The sequence below is a fragment of the Lactuca virosa genome, chromosome 6, assembly GCF_052849685.1.
Source record: "Lactuca virosa cultivar CGN04683 chromosome 6, Lactuca_virosa_CGN04683_v6, whole genome shotgun sequence".
Taxonomy (NCBI): Eukaryota; Viridiplantae; Streptophyta; class Magnoliopsida; order Asterales; family Asteraceae; genus Lactuca; species Lactuca virosa.
The window spans coordinates 213596976-213615867 of record NC_136431.1 but is presented as its reverse complement, the minus strand read 5'-3'; the positions used below and the strand labels follow the sequence as shown (position 1 = coordinate 213615867).

General features: G+C 32.8%; 2 protein-coding genes across 3 annotated transcripts; one reads left to right on the top strand and one right to left on the bottom strand.

Moving 5' to 3' along the window:
- Positions 1–6021: 6021 nt before the first annotated feature.
- On the top strand, positions 6022–11281 carry LOC145120300 (protein transport protein SEC16B homolog). Of its 2 annotated transcripts, none has more exons than XM_079056128.1 (12): positions 6022–8069; positions 8156–8284; positions 8369–8491; positions 8638–8796; positions 8877–9008; positions 9085–9219; positions 9295–9422; positions 9509–9617; positions 9680–10000; positions 10092–10229; positions 10306–10595; positions 10704–11281. In XM_079056128.1, exons 1-12 carry the CDS (start codon positions 6456–6458, stop codon positions 11125–11127), a joined length of 3702 nt encoding a protein of 1233 aa, XP_078912254.1. In that variant the 5' UTR covers positions 6022–6455; the 3' UTR covers positions 11128–11281. The 2 variants fall into 2 exon arrangements, with proteins under 2 accessions (XP_078912254.1, XP_078912252.1); XM_079056126.1 differs by having other exon boundaries at positions 6023–8069; positions 10086–10229.
- On the bottom strand, positions 11259–15155 carry NS1 (Class II aminoacyl-tRNA and biotin synthetases superfamily protein). Its single transcript, XM_079056129.1, has 15 exons — positions 14656–15155; positions 14274–14342; positions 13968–14078; positions 13652–13756; positions 13383–13520; positions 13205–13285; positions 12953–13030; positions 12786–12854; positions 12608–12682; positions 12398–12481; positions 12211–12297; positions 11978–12073; positions 11822–11896; positions 11590–11716; positions 11259–11505 (listed from the first exon to the last, which is right to left on the bottom strand). The coding sequence occupies exons 1-15, from the start codon at positions 15079–15081 to the stop codon at positions 11390–11392; spliced, it is 1737 nt and encodes a 578-aa protein (XP_078912255.1). The 5' UTR covers positions 15082–15155; the 3' UTR covers positions 11259–11389.
- Positions 15156–18892: the final 3737 nt, after the last annotated feature.

Genomic DNA, 18892 nt, shown 5'->3' with positions numbered 1-18892 from the left:
AAAGACATTGACATCAATGTTCCAAATGTTGAAAGCAATAAAGGAAGTGGAAAGAAAAATAGAATTCAAAGTGCAGCAGAAATAGCATATAAAAATTCAAACAAGCAAACAAGAAGATGCTCAGGTTGTGGAGAAAGGGCTCCTCATAACTTGCGTACATGCCCAATAAAACTTGCAGCAGAACAATCATCAAAATTTACATAGATAATTACTAGTTTAATCAGTAATGAATAATTCAGGATTTTTTTTCTAAATAATATACTTTTTGTTTGGTACACTTTACTCTTTTTATAAAACAGAATTTACTTTGATAATTCTTTCTTTGATTTTATTAGTAATACAACAAATCAGTTTTCTTGAATTTTTTCTATCTTAAACCTTCTTCCATGTAACTTTATGTATTTTATGATTACAAGGGTATATAACCGATTAAACAAAACATATGAAGTGGTATTACATAATCATTTATGATTATACAAATAAAAATAATTATGTGATTTGTTAACTGTTATTCAATACATGAATCATAAAGGATTATGTAATACCACTTCATATGTTTTGTTTAATTATAAGTGATTGAAAATATGATTACATATAAATAACATCAAAGATCTACTACAAAACTCATTACATATAACCATATACAACAACATTGTTCCTAACAAATATACAACACTGTTCATAAAAAATATAAACATAACAATATCCATCTAGAAAATCAAAGTCTAATCACCCATCATAGAATTTCATCACACATGATAAAATCTTCAATAACAAATAATTTCACAAGTCTCAAATATCACGTTCCCCATTTTCCAAGATTCTTGTTCTTCATATTCCTAGCTAGATTTTCATACAGATTGTAGCTGACTCCAAGAACACTTCCACCATTACTTAGAAAGATTATCTCCATTGAACATACAAAATCTTTACTACATATCTGATGTAGAGAAATGTTGTTCATTAAAAAGAAATCTTCTTTAAATGAACAACATCCCTCTACTTCAAAGACATCTAGTAAAGATCTGATATGTTCAATGAAGATAAACTTTTTAAGTAACGGCGGAAGTGACGTTCTCGGAGTCAGCTACAATATCTATGAAAATCTAGCTACAAATAAAAGAACAAGAATCTTGAAAAAATGGGGAACATGTCATTAGATACAGAAAAATTAGTTCTTTTAGACTTATAGACTCCATATTTTACCTGAAACAAAATGGACGTTGTTTACATCATAAATAAGTAATGGTGATATATAAAAATTGATGAAATTAATAAACAAAACTAACCATTTGAAAGTATAATGACTCATCTTTGAAGAAATATAAGGGGTAGCACGAGGCTACCCCTTATATACAAACATAATCACTTATCAAAAATACACTATATGGCTGTCCCAATCAGTTTTCATTTATAAAGAAAAGATTCTTCACTACAAACACTAAAAAACAAAACTAAAATCTTACAAAGATAAGATTCTGCATGGTGATGTATTCCATGCAGTAAAGATAAGCTCACTTATCAAGAAAAATATATAATAAATTATAATGTGATGTACAACATATATAATCATTTATGATTACAAAAAACAGAAAAAAAAATAATTGATACAATCACTAATGATTACATATAAACAACATATAATCAATACTAAAAACATAAATTACATATAAAAATATAACATAATCACTTATGATTAACATTCAATGATATAATTCACACAAACAAACTTACATAATAAAATCCACCAAAATAAATATTAACTTGTTTTCCATCACTATGTTTTCCATCATCATAAAAACAAAAATTCTTCACAATATCCATAACATACACAACATAAACAAACTTGTTCTTATAACATCATCAACAAGAAAATATTCAATCAAAAAAAATCGACAGCCTTCTTTCTATATTCCATTGAGCATCATATGCATGCTTACCACGAATATTTTGATCAACTTTTTGATACTCATATGCAGCTTTCAACACATCATCACGCTTTGTATTAATCTCAGAAGTTAAAATTGTTGCTGCATATTTCATTCTCAACTTTTCCAGAATTTTTTCTTGAGAACCACCTTCTTTTGGAAGACCACATTTCCATTTAGAACCTTTTTCTCCAAAATAACTCTCCATATGTCTCATAGCAAAAATACCAAAATCCACTTTGTTATCAACTGTCCTCCATGACATTATCAATCTTACTGGTGTAAGAGTTTTATCAGCCATCTCATTTGCTTTAACATGATTGATCTCTTTTAGATACTTCAAAAAAAAACTTTTTCTGAAAATCATATATGATTTCACATCAAAAAAATATAAGTATTATAATTATAAAACATATCATACATGATTTCAAATCTAAATTATAAATATGATTTGAAACTTACAAGAGGTTTAAAAACTGCACCATTCTTATCATCAAAATCAGCTTCATCTGCACAATTATCAATAACCTCAAAAGCACGTTTCTTCAGATTGATAACAATAACATATATGTGCTTTTGCCTCAAAACAGAGAAAAATACATAACATCAACATGTATAATATTAGAAAAAAAAATTAATAAATATATATAAATGTATAAAAAAACTAAATATACCATATCAACATCCGTCAAAACCTTCAAGTCTCTATCACCAGAAACACTGCGAAAGAAGTTCTCCTTGAAAACTTTATATTTTCCAGTTTCATTCAAATGATTATATTCAAATGACAAAGTCTGGAATATAAAAAATCAGAAATGATTATATAATAAAATGATTATAAAAATATAAAAAGAAAATAACAAAATAAAAACTTACAGTGTCCACATTCATGAACAATCTGAGTGGAGAATTAACAACATCTCTGAATTTCTCTTCATGATTTAGCATACGAGACCATAAATCAAGAACACTTACATGCAAATAGGTTTTTTTTATAAAGACTTTCATAATTAGCTCTAAAACCCATAACATCTGTTTCCATAAGCAAGAGAATATCCCTGTATATATTTATTTAAATGTCATTAAAAATAAAAAATTATAATTATAAAAATAAAAAAATTATATTTGAAAAAATTACCCTGGATTTCCTTGAAGGCTGAAAAGCCATTCACAAACAACATTTTCTACTTGTGTCAAACTTGGTTTAAAATCAATTAACCTTTTCTTAAAAGGTGACTTATAAACATAAGAAAATTTCATTTCTCTTTTTTCCTTTGACATCTAAAACTGATGTTCCTTCTTCATTTATATCTTTAGGTTTGATAGAAATTGCTTTTGATAGTCCTTCTAATGTACCCAAAGGGGGTGCAAAAGAAACTAAACTAGCATCAATAACATCAACATTTGGAATAACACACTCTGGACCAACACTTGGTTTCTTCAAATAAACTCTATCCTTAATCTTTTTCTTTGTCATCCGTTCAGAAGAACTTTGACTTTGAGATGACTTCTTGGAACCTTCAGAATCTTGACTAAATCCAAGACTAAAACTTGGAACAGAAAACTTCTCAACTTTCCCTTCCACTTTGTCCTTTTTCAGTGATTGAGTCTCCTTTGAATCCTTCAATTGTATAATTTATAAACCATCTTCAACAGTTTCTACCCCAATAAAATTATAAAAATCATATATGAATAAACAATAATTATAAACACAGTCATATATGAATAAACAATAATTATAATTTAATTACCTCCATCTTTATTTTTATTTAAAAAATCTTTTATTGGTTTCTCTAAATCCAAATCAACTTCAACATCTTCACCTTCTCCATCCTTCTTTGCTACAATAACTTTATCATCCTCACCCATCGTGTTAACGTGTGTGTTGTGGGTTTGAAATCAATTCAAGAATATATATATATATATATATATATATATATATATATATATATATATATAAACTCGTGTTTATGTGTATGTTGTGGGTTTGAAATCAATTCAAGAATTTATGTACGTGTGTGAATTTGAACTCGTGTTCTTGTGTGTTATGGGATTGAAATTAATTCAGAAAGGTATGTATATATGTGAAACTGAAATTAAGTTTATGTGTGTTGTATGTGTTATGAGTTTGAAATCAATTCAAGAAAGTATGTGTTTGAAGAAGCCCATATGGTGTTTTATGGTACCAATGATCCAAATCGTGGTTCTTATACAACTTTGGTATCCATACTCAACAAGAAAGAAATATTTTAAAACGTTCGACAAGATAGCAGTAGGCGGAGGCGTCATTGTCGGTGGTAGCGGCGACTATTGGTGGTGGGTGGGATAGGGTCATTTTCTAATTTAATAATATAAAAGCTACCAAAGGGCTTGTAGTCCAGCGATATTAGGTGGTGTCCTCCCTCTTTGAGATCGAGGGTTCAAGTTCCATCGTGGACATAGGTGAAATAGGTGTTATTAGTTTAGGAGTAGATTAGATTTGCCGGTTCAAAAAAATATATATAATATAAAAGCTAATTACAGAAAAACTAAATTAAATTTAAAAAAATATAAATATCATTTTAAGTAGAAAGGAACAACCTAACAATAAATTAAATGACAAATGTCATAAAAACCTTTAAGTTTGCAAGTTTTTGTCGATTTTACCCAAAGTCGTGGTTTAGGTCCGTTAATGTCTCAAATTTGAAACTTTTTTTTTTATTTTACCATTTTTTGTAAATTTATCTGGTAAACTAAATTTTTTTGGCCAAACTTAAGGGTTTTAATGAAAAAAAAAATCAAACTTAAGGGCTTTTATGAACCAGAAAAAAAAGGGCAAAACCGAACGTTTATGCCAAATGCAAAGACTTTAATAAACCAGAGGGTAAACTTGGAAAAAAAAAGTTATAAATATCCGATTTTAATGAACCTCCTGTGATAAAACCAACAAAAACTTAAAGACTTAGGGTGCGTTTAGTTGCGGAAAAATGGGCTGTTTTCCGGAAAAAAATTTCAAGAAAAATGAGAATTTCGAAAACGCGTTTAGTTCGTCTATTTTTCTAAATTTTTCACGGAAAATGAAAATTTTCCGTTTTCTAAAATTACAAAGAAGTTGGAAATTTTTGGAAAACCAATAATTATTGTTTTCCAAATTTTTCTAAAATATAAACACACTCACTCCCACCTCTACACCTCCAACCCACCACACCCCTACTTACCCACACCCACCCACTTCCAATCCCACCCCCACAAACACACGCACCCACACACACACACACACACCTCCCCCCCCCCACACACACACAAACAAACACCCACCCCAACCCCCACCCACACCCCCCACAAACACGCACACACACACACATCCACAAACACAAAGCTACCCCCACCCCCACAAACACACACACACACAAATACACACCCACCCCAACCCCCACTCACACCTACACCCCCCCCCCCCAACCACCACACACACATACAAACACACACACACACCCACCCTCACCCCTCACCCCTATAAACATACACACACATCCACCCACCCAACACTACTACCACAATCACCGACCTACCATCACCATCACCATCACCATCACCACCACCACTACCCTATCACCAGCATCACCACCACCGCCGCAATCACCACCACCACCGCCGCCACCACCATTGCCTGTCATCACCACCGTCGCTACAACCACCACCATCACCACCACCGTCGCCATCATCAACACCACCACTGCCCCCCGCCGCTGCCCCCATCCCTATCCTACCACCGCTACCGTTTTCTAAAAATGAATACCGATAGAAATATACATATCTAAATGCGTTTTCTAATTTTTTAAAACTGAAAAATGAAAAATAAATAAATTTTAACTAAACGCGTTTTCTAAATTTTTCAATAAAAACTGAAAACAAAAAACAAAAACTGAAAAATGAAAACTATTTTACCGTAACTAAAACCAACATTAGATTTTTATGTCATTGTGCCTGATTAAACCATCTAAACCCGGGTCTATTTTGACATAACAAGGAACAATCGTGTGATATTTTCAAAAAAAATCGAAAAAATAATAACATAATTGTGTAAACCGGGAAAATGACTAAACTTCGCTACATAAATAAGCAATTAATCGGTTGTTAGTTCTCTGGTGCGAAATTCTGGGTATGTCTCTTGTTTCTTCTCTATACATGTAGATTTCTCAATGTATTGTGATTTCCTTCGGATTAGCGTCTTGATCCCTAGATTAATTGCTTCATGATTATTTTTGAAATTCGATGCGCTTCATATTGATGGATTAAGAGTGTTCAAAGGTAATTTTTTGCTGCCAATATGTGTTTGTGTGATCCATTGGTTAGGGATCCGTAAAACCCTAGACCTATCTCTCGCGTTTCTCTATCTGATGTATAATAATTCAGGAATTTCGTAGATTGATTAGAGGCGTTTATGTGTATATATAATGTTATCAGCTCGAATTTTGCTGCAATGGATGGATTGATTTTGAGATCGCGAGAAGCTATCTAGGGTTTGTTTCTAATCCTCCATTACAGATGGAGGACACTGATGAAGATTTCTTTGATAAATTGGTCGATGATGTTGATGATCAATTTAAGGCCACTCCATCATCTTCAGCCGTGAATGATTCTAATAAGGCTAAAGCTAATTCAAGCATCAATAATGGCAGAAATGCACTCAAAGAATCAGAGAAAGTAGTTACAGAAGATGATAAAGCTTCTTCCACGATTAGTTCAGGTCTCATAGATGAATTAGCCAGCAATCAAGTGGATCCTGGTCAGTCATTAGTGTCATCTTCTTCCTTTGCATTTAATTCTGTAAATGAAGAACCAAATAATGCAATACGAATGGAGGAACGATTTGATTCAACAGAGGTGCAGTGGAGTGCTTTCACTACTGATCCTCTACACAACACAAGTAATTCATTTGGATCATACTCTGACTTCTTCACAGAATTTGGAGATAATTCCACTCACCAGTCAAAAGGAGGCAACTTGATTAACAATGAAGTGAATTCAAGTAATGATTATTCACATCAATATCAAGAAGGGCAGTTGTATACAACATCCGGGGGACAAACTACAGATAATCAAGATCTTAACACCAGTCAATATTGGGAGAATCTTTATCCAGGATGGAAGTATGACACCAATTCTGGACAATGGTATCAAGTTGATCAAAGTTATGATCCAACAACAAACACACAAGGGGTTGATACTTTGAGTTCTGCTTCTGATTACCAAGCTTCCCAATCTTTGGTAGCAGATAAAGGGATGAATGAAAGTGTAACAAGTTGGAGTCCAGTTTCACAAACTAGTCAAACTAATGAGAGTCAATCACAAGGAAACAACGGGTACCCTTCACATATGTATTTTGATCCTCAATATCCAGGTTGGTATTATGACATGAATCTTCAAGAATGGCGTTGTTTGGATTCATATAATTCTCAAGCAACCACCAACACTGGAAACCAAGGTGATCAATTTTCATCAAGTAATAGTTATTATGGAAATGAACAACAAGGTTCAACTGGATACCAACATGTACAAAATCAGTATAGCTCTAATTTTCCTGTAGATAATAACAATGTCAATCAACAACAACAACAACAACAACAACAACAACAGTCTTATGATTATGGGAACTTCAGTCAATCAACAACAATGGAGCAAAGTGAGATGATGAATGCTGGCAAGGGGTATGGAAGTCAAAACCAATTGACCTACTCACATCATGGATCTTATGGCTCTAATAGGTCATCTGCAGGTCAACCTCCTCATGCCTTGGTTACTTTTGGTTTTGGTGGGAAATTGATTGTGATGAAGGATACAAGTGGTGGGCCAATTTCTGTTCTTAACATGGCTGAAATTGTGACTGGAGGTGGTGACATGGCAACCGGTGGGACCCGCGTATGTGGTTACTTTCACACTCTTTGCCGCCAGTCATTTCCTGGCCCACTTGCTGGTGGAAATGTTGGTGGTAAAGAGCTGAATAGATGGATTGATGAGAGAATCACACAGTCACACCCTCCTGCTGACATGGATTATAAAAAAGATCAAGTTTTAAAGCTTCTACTTTCTTTACTCAAAATAGCTTCACAACATTACGGGAAATTACGTTCTCCTTTTGGCACCGACACTACATCAAAGGTAAAAATTTCGTCTTTTTATTATTTTCACTGAAAACTTTTCAGTTTTACCAAATAACAAACAAGGGTATTTTCGTAATTTAACAGGAAAACGACGCCCCGGATGTAGCGGTTGCTAGACTATTTGCATCTGCAAAGAAAGACACTTCTCAATATGGTGATTATGGAGCTTTCGCTAACTGCTTGCAACAGTTGCCACCAGAAGGACAAATTCGGGTGTTCACCTTATTTCATTTATTCACATATTATTAAAAAAAAAAATCATCTTTTTTTTTTATTGATTTGTCTTTATTTTCTTAGGCAACTGCTTCTGAAGTCCAAACTCTGCTAGTTTATGGTAGAAAGATAGAGGCTCTTCAACGTGCACAAGAGGGTCAATTATGGGGGATTGCCTTAGTTCTTGCAGCACAACTTGGTGATCAGGTTTCTCTCTCTCTCTCTCTCTCTCTCTCTCTCTCTCTCTCTCTCTCTCTCTCTCTCTCTCTCTCACACACACACACACACACACACACACACAGTGAAGGGAAGCAAAAAGATGTTTATTTTATTTAAAATTTTGTGTATTGCAGTTCTATGTGGATTGTGTTAGGAAGATGGGTGTTCATCAGCTAGTAGCAGGGTCACCTTTAAGGACATTATGTCTACTTATTGCTGGTCAACCTGCAGATGTATTTTCAACTGACTCTACAACAGATTGTGCCACTGTTGCTGCTGTAAATATATCACAGGTAATAATAATAATAATATGATTATATTTATGGGTCAACCCAACCCAATATTGAGCTGTTGACTTTGTTGTTTTGTGTAGGCTCAACTTGGAGCTAATGCTATGATTGATGATTGGGAAGAAAATTTGGCTATGATTACTGCTAACAGGACCAAAGATGATGAATTGGTGCTTATTCATCTTGGAGATTGTTTATGGAAGGAAACAAGTAATGTAAGTTCCATTTTAAGTAATTAATAATACCCATATTTGGTTATGAGTTTGTGATTATATATAACAAATGATTCAGATTATTGCTGCACACATTTGCTACTTAGTTGCTGAAGCAAACTTTGAGCCCTATTCAGACAGTGCTAGACTGTGTCTGATTGGTGCAGATCACTGGAAGCATCCAAGAACATATGCCTGTCCAGAAGCCATTCAGGTGGGCCCCACTTTTCATTATTATATTTACTTTTATTTCTTCCTATTAGAGCTTATTGGTTGTGAATGTGGACAGAGGACAGAGGTGTATGAATATTCAAAGCTTTTGGGGAACTCTCAGTTTACCTTGCTACCATTTCAACCGTATAAGCTTATATATGCCAATATGTTGGCTGAAGTAGGAAGAGTATCTGACTCATTAAAGTAGGCATACAAAAAAAAAAAAAAAATACAATATTGTTTCCTTATTCTTTTTCCTCAAAAGTTTTTTTTTTTTTATAAAAATTCAGGTATTGTCAAGCGATATCAAAAGCTTTAAAAACTGGGCGAGCACCTGAAGCAGAAACATGGAGACATATGGTTTCATCCTTAGAAGATCGCATAAAAACCCACCAACAGGTAAAATGACCATTTTACCCTCGTCACGTAACTTCATCATTAATTATTTTTATTTTTACCAGGGTGGGTTCTCTACAAACTTGGCTCCGGGTAAATTAGTTGGAAAACTGCTCAACCTTTTTGACAGCACAGCACACCGTGTAGTTGGGGGACTCCCGCCACCTGTCCCATCAACATCGGGCCCCACTGCACAAAACGAGCACCATCCTCATCCACATCATCATAATCATAATCATCAACCTCGGGTGTCTGCCAGTCAGTCCACCATGGCCATGTCATCATTAGTTCCTTCTGCATCCATGGAATCTGCAGAAGGAAACAACAGAAGAATCATGCATAACAGAAGCGTTTCTGAACCTGACTTTGGTCGCTCTCCCCGCCAGGTTGTCATTATTAATTATTTATTCAAATTAATTTTACAAATACCATCATATACTCCATAATAAACAAATTAATTAATTTATGTAGGATCAGGTTGATTCATCAAAAGAAAACTCTACAGATTCACAAAGTAATTCATCATTTACTTCAAGATTTGGTCGATTTGGATTTGGGTCACAACTTTTCCAAAAGACTTTCAGTTTAGTTCTAAAACCTCGTCAAGACAAACAGGTATTATTATTATTATTATTATTATTATTATTTTTTTTTTTTTATGATTCTGCATTAAATTTTTTATATATTTCAGGCGAAATTAGGTGAGACAAACAAGTTTTATTACGATGACAAACTAAAAAGATGGGTGGAGGAAGGTGTTGATCCGCCAGCAGAAGAAGCGGCACTTGCACCACCACCAACCATGGCGGCATTCCAAAACGGAACACCCAAAACCGCCGCCAAGAGTGAAGGGTCTCTCAGCAACGGTGGCTCGGAATTATCCACCGGAACCACCACCGTAGGACACAGCTCCGGCATCCCGCCAATCCCCGCCTCCTCCGGTCAATTTTCTGCACGTGGAAGAATGGGTGTACGTGCAAGGTGAGTCAACACTGCCACGTCATCATTTCAATTTTCATGTCTTTGCATTATATTTAATGTTTTTCAGTTAAAAAGTAATATTTGAATTTTTTGATTTTGTTTATGTAGATACGTGGACACATTCAACCAAGGTGGTGGAAACCCAACAAAGTCGTTCCAATCACCACCCACCACGTCTGTAAAACCCATCACGAAATCAAACCCTAAATTCTTCGTTCCAGTACCTTCATCCCAACAATCCAACTCATTTCATGGTAATAACACGCAACAAAAAACCACAAGTGTTGATGAAATTAACGATTCACCTCCATTCCGAACACCAACTTATCAATCAATGCAAAGATTTGGAAGCATGGATGATTTGGGAAAAGGGGGAATGGGAATGGGAATGCCTGTGTTTCCTAGTAACACGTGTTCACGAAGAACAGTTTCATGGGGAGGAAGTATGGATCAACGGTTTTGTAATCAAAGGAATCGGGGGAATAATGGCGATGGGTTTATGAGTGAGGATCTTCATGAGGTTCAACTTTAGAACAAAATTGAATTCATTATTTTTTGATAACCAATTGTATAGAGATAGATTCTTGTTGCTTAATGCTTATTATTATAAATGTATAGTTTACGGGTGGGTCCAAAGATTTTGTATTGAATGTTCAAATAATGTGATAGAATTAGTTTTCTCATCATCTTATTAATCAAAATAAAAACAATGTAACTGATATAATCAATCATGCATGTACATATGATAAAGCATAAGATACAAGTATTGATTGTAAAAAAAATTAAATTAAATATTAAAATTCAGCTGAGCCAGGGGCTCGAGGGAAAGGTATTGTATCTCGAATGTTGTCGATTCCAGTTGCAAATTGCACAAGCCTCTCAAAACCCAAACCAAAACCCGCATGTGGAACTGAAATACAACAAAACCACTAACTAAATAATAATAATTCAAACAAAAAATAGACAATTATTTTTAGCAATTTATGCAACTAACCTGTACCATAACGCCGAAGATCAAGATACCACCAAAAACTCTCCTTATTCAGATTCATTTCATCCAAACGATTTTCCAAATAATCAAGGCGTTCTTCCCTTTGACTTCCACCAATAAGCTCACCAACCTACCAACAAAAAACGAATATTATTATTATCAAACAATAACATTTGTATTTTAAATATACGTAATTATAAACTTCTCTAAAGAAAAGAATAATAAATATTATTACCCGTGGGACAAGTAGATCCATGGCTGCAACAGTCTTGCCATCGTCATTTTGGCGCATGTAGAACGCCTTAATATCCTGATAATTTAAAAAAAAAAAAATGTTGTTACTTTTTTATTATTATTTTTGCAAAAGGGTAAATAAGGGAAAATATGATGCCTTTGGGTAATCAGTGATAATAACAGGGCATCCATTGAAAGCCTCTTCGGTTATGTAACGTTCATGCTCACTTTGCAAATCACATCCCCATTTCACCTATTATACAAAATAGCAACCTACTTTCATTTTTTTTCCTATTATATCATTTTACTTAATAGTGTCTTATAAAGAAAAAAAAGTATAATGCTATAATAGGGTAAAAAATTTCAATGTATGATAGAAAATGAAAATACCTGAAACTCGAATTTCTTCTTTGATTTCAAAAGCAATTCCACTGCATCTGTGTAAGTCAATCTCACAAAGCTTTTCTCAACCACATCCTGGTGGAACAAAATCAAGAATTACACAGGGGCAATACAGTAATTTTGTAGAGGGATGAATGATGAATATGAATTAAACCAAAAAAAAAAAAAATCATACACTTAGACGATCGATAATTCCTTTCTCAATCCAATTGTTGAAGAAATCCATATCTTCTTTGCAATTTTCAAGAACATGTTTCACCTAAATTGTCAAAAAGTTCATACCATTTTTTAAGACATGAACTATAAAAGTATAAAGTGGAACATTTTTTTCAGGAGGGGTAACAAGGTAATTTAGTATCTATAAAGGGTGGATAAAGTAACATACGACATACTGGAGATAGGCAGTGGCACATGCCATGTCATCATTCAGGTCCGCAAATGCAAGCTCGGGCTCAATCATCTTCACAGAAATACAAATTAAAAAAAAAAAAAAAAAACACTTGTTTAGTTATTTAGTTCTATAATTTATAGAAACACTAATATTTATGGAAATGAGAGAAGACCCAAAATTCTGCCAAATGTCTAGAAGTGTTGGAATTTTCTGCCCGAAAAGTAGGACCGAATGTATACACCTGAAATATGGTATAAATATTTTTAAAAACTATAAAATAATATCATGTTTTGAATGATTCTTTTAAGTTTAAATAACAAATGAAGGAAGAAAGTATACATCAGAAAGAGCAGTTGCATATGTTTCAGCATTGAGTTGACCAGAAACTGTCAAGAATGCAGGCTTTCCAAAAAAATCCTGTGAAATCAAAATGCAATTATTGGAACATATAAAATTTAAAATCCAAAAATAATATAATGTAATTTATATAAAGCCCATACATAGAGAGCAATCAAATAATAGCATTGTAGATAGTTAGAGGCAATAACTCATTCTTATCAAAACAGAAGGGCAAAATGGTCATTTACTCACTTGTGACCAATCGATTAAGCCATTTTCTGTCTTTGGGATGGAACTGGCTGGAGAATCAATAGCTTCTTTCGAGCTTGGTATCTGGTAACACAACATAAAAGATCAAGGACAAAATTGTAAAAAAAAACAAAATGGAGATATAGTGAATTTTATTATAAATTAAAAGAAGCCTACATACCAATGTGGTTACACAAAATTGTTCACCAGCACCTTCACAATCTGCAGCTGTAATTATAGGACTTGCAATCCAAACAAATCCATTTTCTTGAAAGAATTTATGTGTAGCATAAGCCAAAGCATTCCTAACCCTAGATACCTAAATTCAAATGGAATATCAATTTAGCAAAATGTAAATACACGTATTTGTCTATATGTAAGTGTGTGTGTGTGTGTGTGTGTGTATATATATATATATATATATATATATATATATATATAAAAACATACTGCACCAAAAGTATTTGTCCTAGGGCGAAGATGCGCCTTGCTTCTTAAAAATTCTCTTGTGACTTTTTTCTTTTGAATAGGAAATGATGGATCACTCTTTCCAACCTACAAATGTATAAAAATAAATTAGATGATAAACATTTTATTGATATGTTCCTCAATGTTGGCTTCCAAATGTTAATCATAAAGAATGACAATACTAAGGTTTTTTCATACATCCAAATGCCCAATTTTGAAAAACAATAAGAATATACGTTGTACCAATAAGTCATTAAATAAGTTTTAATTTAAATGCATTGAAAGGTGAAAATTATACTGTAACAAGTTTGTGAATCTTCAACTCTATTTTTTGCTTCTTTCCTTGGCTAGGTACTACAACTCCTTGTACACAAACTGCGGCACCAGTTGCTATGAAACCACTCTCCACCTATTAAGAACAATAAAATATTTATTCTTTTTGATGACATCAGCAAAACAAAAGTAATATCATCCCAAACATAGTTTTAAAAAGAAACAAGATTTGATAACAAAAGGTCATTTTGACATTGGAATGCCCTTTGAAATAAACTTGATACGTATATGTATATGTATTTCAAAAGAAATGAAGTGTAACTAGGGTTACCTGATCATAACCTTCAGCATCTGAGTCAATCACACACTGCATGTTTGATAGACATGAACCATCATTCACCTGCAATGAATGCAAAACCTCGTTATGGATATAATCTTTATAACATGTAGTACAAACAGGACAAGATAAGTGTTAGAATTTGCAACAAAAAAAAAAACATCAAGTTTGCATTCTAAAAGTAATAGGTTTGGATTCATAACATATAGAGGTAGTAAAATGCTGGAATGAACTCTTCTAATATCACTTATTGCTTACAATCAAACAAATTCGGTACAAAAGATATTGAGATGGGAGATACACTAGTGGCTACTCAAAATAGATGAATAAATCATCGATTCATAAGCATTATGAACAGATATATGATATCAATTACCTCAATGAATGTAACACTGCTCTGAATGCGAAGGGTTCTAACCCAGCCCTTAACTGTTAGCGTTTGACCTAATCTATCTACACCCTCGCTTTCCCCTCCTTTTATATCAACAATTCTCAGCCGTTTACGAAACTCCCCAACTCGTTCCTCGATAGATTCGGTTTTGGACTTCTCTACGACCTCTCCGGGCGATACGGTGGCGGATGCGACGGTAGAAAAGCATCTACGGTGAGCTGTGGAGTTGTTAAAGTAGTTGAAGTGGACGCGGGGTTGCGGCGGTTGATGAAGGGGAGCGAGCATAATTGGGTATTTCAGTTTCATAGGTTTTGGTTGGTGGTGGTGGTATAAGGACAAGAAGCGAACGGTGGAGGATAGAGGTTTAAGGCGGAGAGAAACCGTCGCCGGCGACAACGCCGCCGTAGCCATTCGTTGCGGGGCTCTGGATGAGCTCTCTATCGATGCTGCTTGTGGCAGTGTGACCTTCTAAACAATCGGCTAACATTTCATAGTATATGGTAAAAACATTAAAACATGATTTTATAGTTGGTAAAAGGGAAACTGACTATTGAATTTTCTTTTATGCGATTTGGGTAAATAAATAAATAATTGTTTTGTATGAACTCAAATTATAACATAGTGACTATCCGATTTCGAAAACAACATCTTGCTTCCATTTTTTTTCTACTACATCGTCTACAACAAAAAACAATGTAAATTTGTTTAGAATTTACAATAATACTAATAAATTTATATTGTTACAGATTCCAACAAATGACCAAAAGTAGATTTTTATAGACTTATCACTTAATTAACAATACTTGACATTTAAAGGTATTAAAACCCAAAGAACATAATAAATCTAACACTGAAATGTCCTAATACCAAATAAACATGAAAATTTTAATATTATATGTTTGTCAAATTAGGTGTTGTTTGTTTTTTGTAAAAAACTTCTTCAAACCTTTTATTGTTGCGTAGCGCAGCTCATGCGCATCAATTTTCATCTTGCAGATGTTTGTTTTTTAGAAGTCTTCGGAGTAAAAAACATTTGTGTGTGTTCTGTTTGACGCAGCACTTGTATTGCCTCTTCCAACATCTTTTTTTTTCTTGTTAAAATCTTGATTATATGATGTTGAAAATTTATTTTACCTTTTATTTTGTTTATTATTGTTGAATTTTTTTTTCACTTTTTTTTATATTGAATAATGATAATTTCTTGATGAAATATCATTACTTTTTGCTAAAATATCTTTATTTTTTGTTGAAATATCATTATTTTTAGCTGAAATATCATAAATTCATGCTGGAATGTCAATTAATATTAAATTTTTGGTATTAAAAAACTATTTTGGGTTTATAAAATCAGTTTATTTTAAATTTTTAATATCTGCAGCAGCATGATGATGTTAAAAAAAACAAACACGCTTCTTATTATAGTCTGCAGCCGTTTAGTTCACATCTTCTACTGCAGAGGGTTGCAGAGGTAGTCCGCATATACTTAATGAATTTTTGCTTAAAAAAACAAACAACACCTTTACTTGACACAATATTCGATCAAAAGGAACATATTTCATCGAAACAATAAACCAAGACGACCCTTAGAATATTATTTTCTCTATAAACGAAATTTTGTGGTAATCACATGATCCCTTTGTAACCTTATTGTCATTACGAAAATCTAAGTGCGTCATCTGATTTATTTCCATATATTTGAATTGTTCTAGATGATAGTAAATTTGAAAAATGGTATCTGAAAGCATAAAATGTCAATATCATCACCTAGTTTATTAAGACAAGTTTTATATATTAAGTGAAAAACAATCATATATATTGGTATATTCCAATAAAAGTATGTTTCTATAATTAGGTAAAAATATAAGTACGTTGGTAGATTATCAATAAAAACATTTAGGTGTCGTTTGTTTTTTCGAAGCGAAAATGTCTGAAGTCTACGGACCACCTCTACAACCCGCTGTAGCAGAAGAGGGTGATGAAACGGCTGTAGCATATAATAAAAAGTTTGTTTTTTTTAACCTCTGCAGACAGCTGCAATAAGTTAAAATAAGGTGTGAACATGTTTGAAGCAAAGAGTCAAGTGTTGCGCCATGCAGCACACGCGCAGCAGTTTTTAAGTCAGAAGTATTCTAAAAAAACAAACAGTTGTGAAGGGTCAAGTGTTGCGCGGCGCAACAATAAATGGCCAGAAGTAGTTTTTTAGAAAAAAAAAAAAAACAAACAACACCTTACTAATTTACCCTTCAGTTTTATTTATTTGTTTTTTTATATCCTGGTAACTTTTGATTTCTTGACATTATCAAGGAATTGATGGGAAGTAGTTTTGATATTAATATATTAAAAAACTAAAAAAAATCCTATAGCCCAAAAATAAATTTTCTTAAAATCGGTTATAATCCGGACCACAAGCAGTTACGTAGGTTAGACATTTTATACTCAAAAACCGGTTCCAAACACAACTATTTAATCAAAGTTTAGAAAGAAATCACTATTTGACTCTGATTGATTTAAGATGTGCTTGCATATACATCTTATAATAAAATATTGTAACTTGAAGAAGTATAATTAAAATAAGGTAATAAGTTGATTAAATATCTAAATAGGTGGATTATGATAATAAGCCTATTTGGTCTCTTTTTGTTCCTATCTTTTAATTGCTTTTTCTACTTCTTCTGTCTGACTTTCTCAAACCTCTCTTTCTCATTTCATTACACTGTGTCGTTTCTACCAACAACAGCCTAGCTAGGCACAATCTCATAATGTGGCCCAATGTCTAAATCGATTAACTTAATGTCTTAGCCTCTGTTAAAGGCAAGTTGATTTCACATATCTGTTGGCCAGATTGACCGATTAAAAAAAAGACAAATTGATGATTTCATTCTAATTTCTATATAGCATTAAACATAGATGATAAGTATATTTCTATTAATTAGTTAAAAAGAATAAGTATGTTGCTATTAGTGGTTAAAAAATGAGTACATTGGTTGAAAAGATGTGCCTCTATTAGAGGCAGTTGACCTTTTGTTGTTTGATGGAATTTAGGACATTTAAGACACTTTTAGCTAATGAAATATGATTGTTATTTATCATGTTTGACCTTGGAATCATGGATACTCTCATCGGTCCTAACATTAGCATTTAGTGGCAGATCATTATTGCCAGATTGCTTTAAGCACTCCATAATAGCTAGTAAATTTAACCAAAATACGATTAAATGAAAACCACCAATACTCATACTTTAAAGACTTTAACACATGTGTATTATACTCTATAATTAACAAAAAAAATATTGGCGCGTTAAAATTAGAGTATAATTTCTAAAACTCTAATCACTCGATCAGTTAATACCTGAACAAATTAACCTTATGATGCAATAGTACAATCATCCAAGCTTCATACATGGAAATGTTGTTTAACAATCGGTTAATACAATTTTTTTTTCCAACAAGTTATTGCTAAGAAATACTTACATGACAACTTATATGCTCCAAGTTTAAGGAAGCCAAAAATCAATAAGATTTTTGTTAAAGGGTTTCCTAAAATTATTTTGTAATTTAATATAAAATTTTCCTTTCGTTATAATTCAAACTAATGGATCTACTAGTATTATGAATCAACTCAAAGTTGAATCAAATGTTTTAAAATGCTACAAATTCATATAATCGTTACATTTCATATTACATGACACTAATATATATTACTTTCTTGAATTAATAAAAATGAGCTCTAAGTATATATTAGACCAAAACTTCGATTATTAAAAAGATAAATTTGATGAAAAACCTAATGAAAATCCATAATAGACAATTTTTTAGTTTCTAGTCAAAGTGTTGTTACAATGATTCTTATAAGACATAACATGTGTTATTTGATGTCCTTAATGAGTGATATAAAACATTACATATGTCCTGTAATAATAAGGGTCACCAACCAAACCTAATCAAATTGTAAATATTTCTTCGTAATGATTATTAATCTATAGATTCTCCTGTCAAAAATCATTAGGTAATTCACAATGACATGTATTTCTAATCTAACCAATGACGAAAAATTATGGTTTTATTAATCGCAAGTCGAGCAATATATTAAAAAAAACAACCATTTTTATGCTAATTGTTGAAACCAACTTTGCTAATTTTTATAGACAAAACTGCAAAAATGGTTCCTGTGGTATGCATTTTTTGGGGTTTTAGTCCAAACCACGACTTTTTTGGATTGGTGG

Bases quoted from the DNA above. Each gene is read 5' to 3' on its own strand.
- LOC145120300 (XM_079056126.1), top strand. From the start codon at position 6,456: ATGGAGGACACTGATGAAGATTTCTTTGATAAATTGGTCGATGATGTT. The intron at 8,070-8,155 runs GTAAAAATTTCG...GTAATTTAACAG, and splicing joins GCACCGACACTACATCAAAG to GAAAACGACGCCCCGGATGT. The intron at 9,618-9,679 runs GTAAAATGACCA...TATTTTTACCAG, and splicing joins GCATAAAAACCCACCAACAG to GGTGGGTTCTCTACAAACTT.
- NS1 (XM_079056129.1), bottom strand. From the start codon at position 15,081: ATGGCTACGGCGGCGTTGTCGCCGGCGACGGTTTCTCTCCGCCTTAAA. The intron at 13,521-13,651 runs GTATGTTTTTAT...ATTTGAATTTAG, and splicing joins GGACAAATACTTTTGGTGCA to GTATCTAGGGTTAGGAATGC. The intron at 12,683-12,785 runs GTCTTCTCTCAT...ATTTCTGTGAAG, and splicing joins GACATTTGGCAGAATTTTGG to ATGATTGAGCCCGAGCTTGC.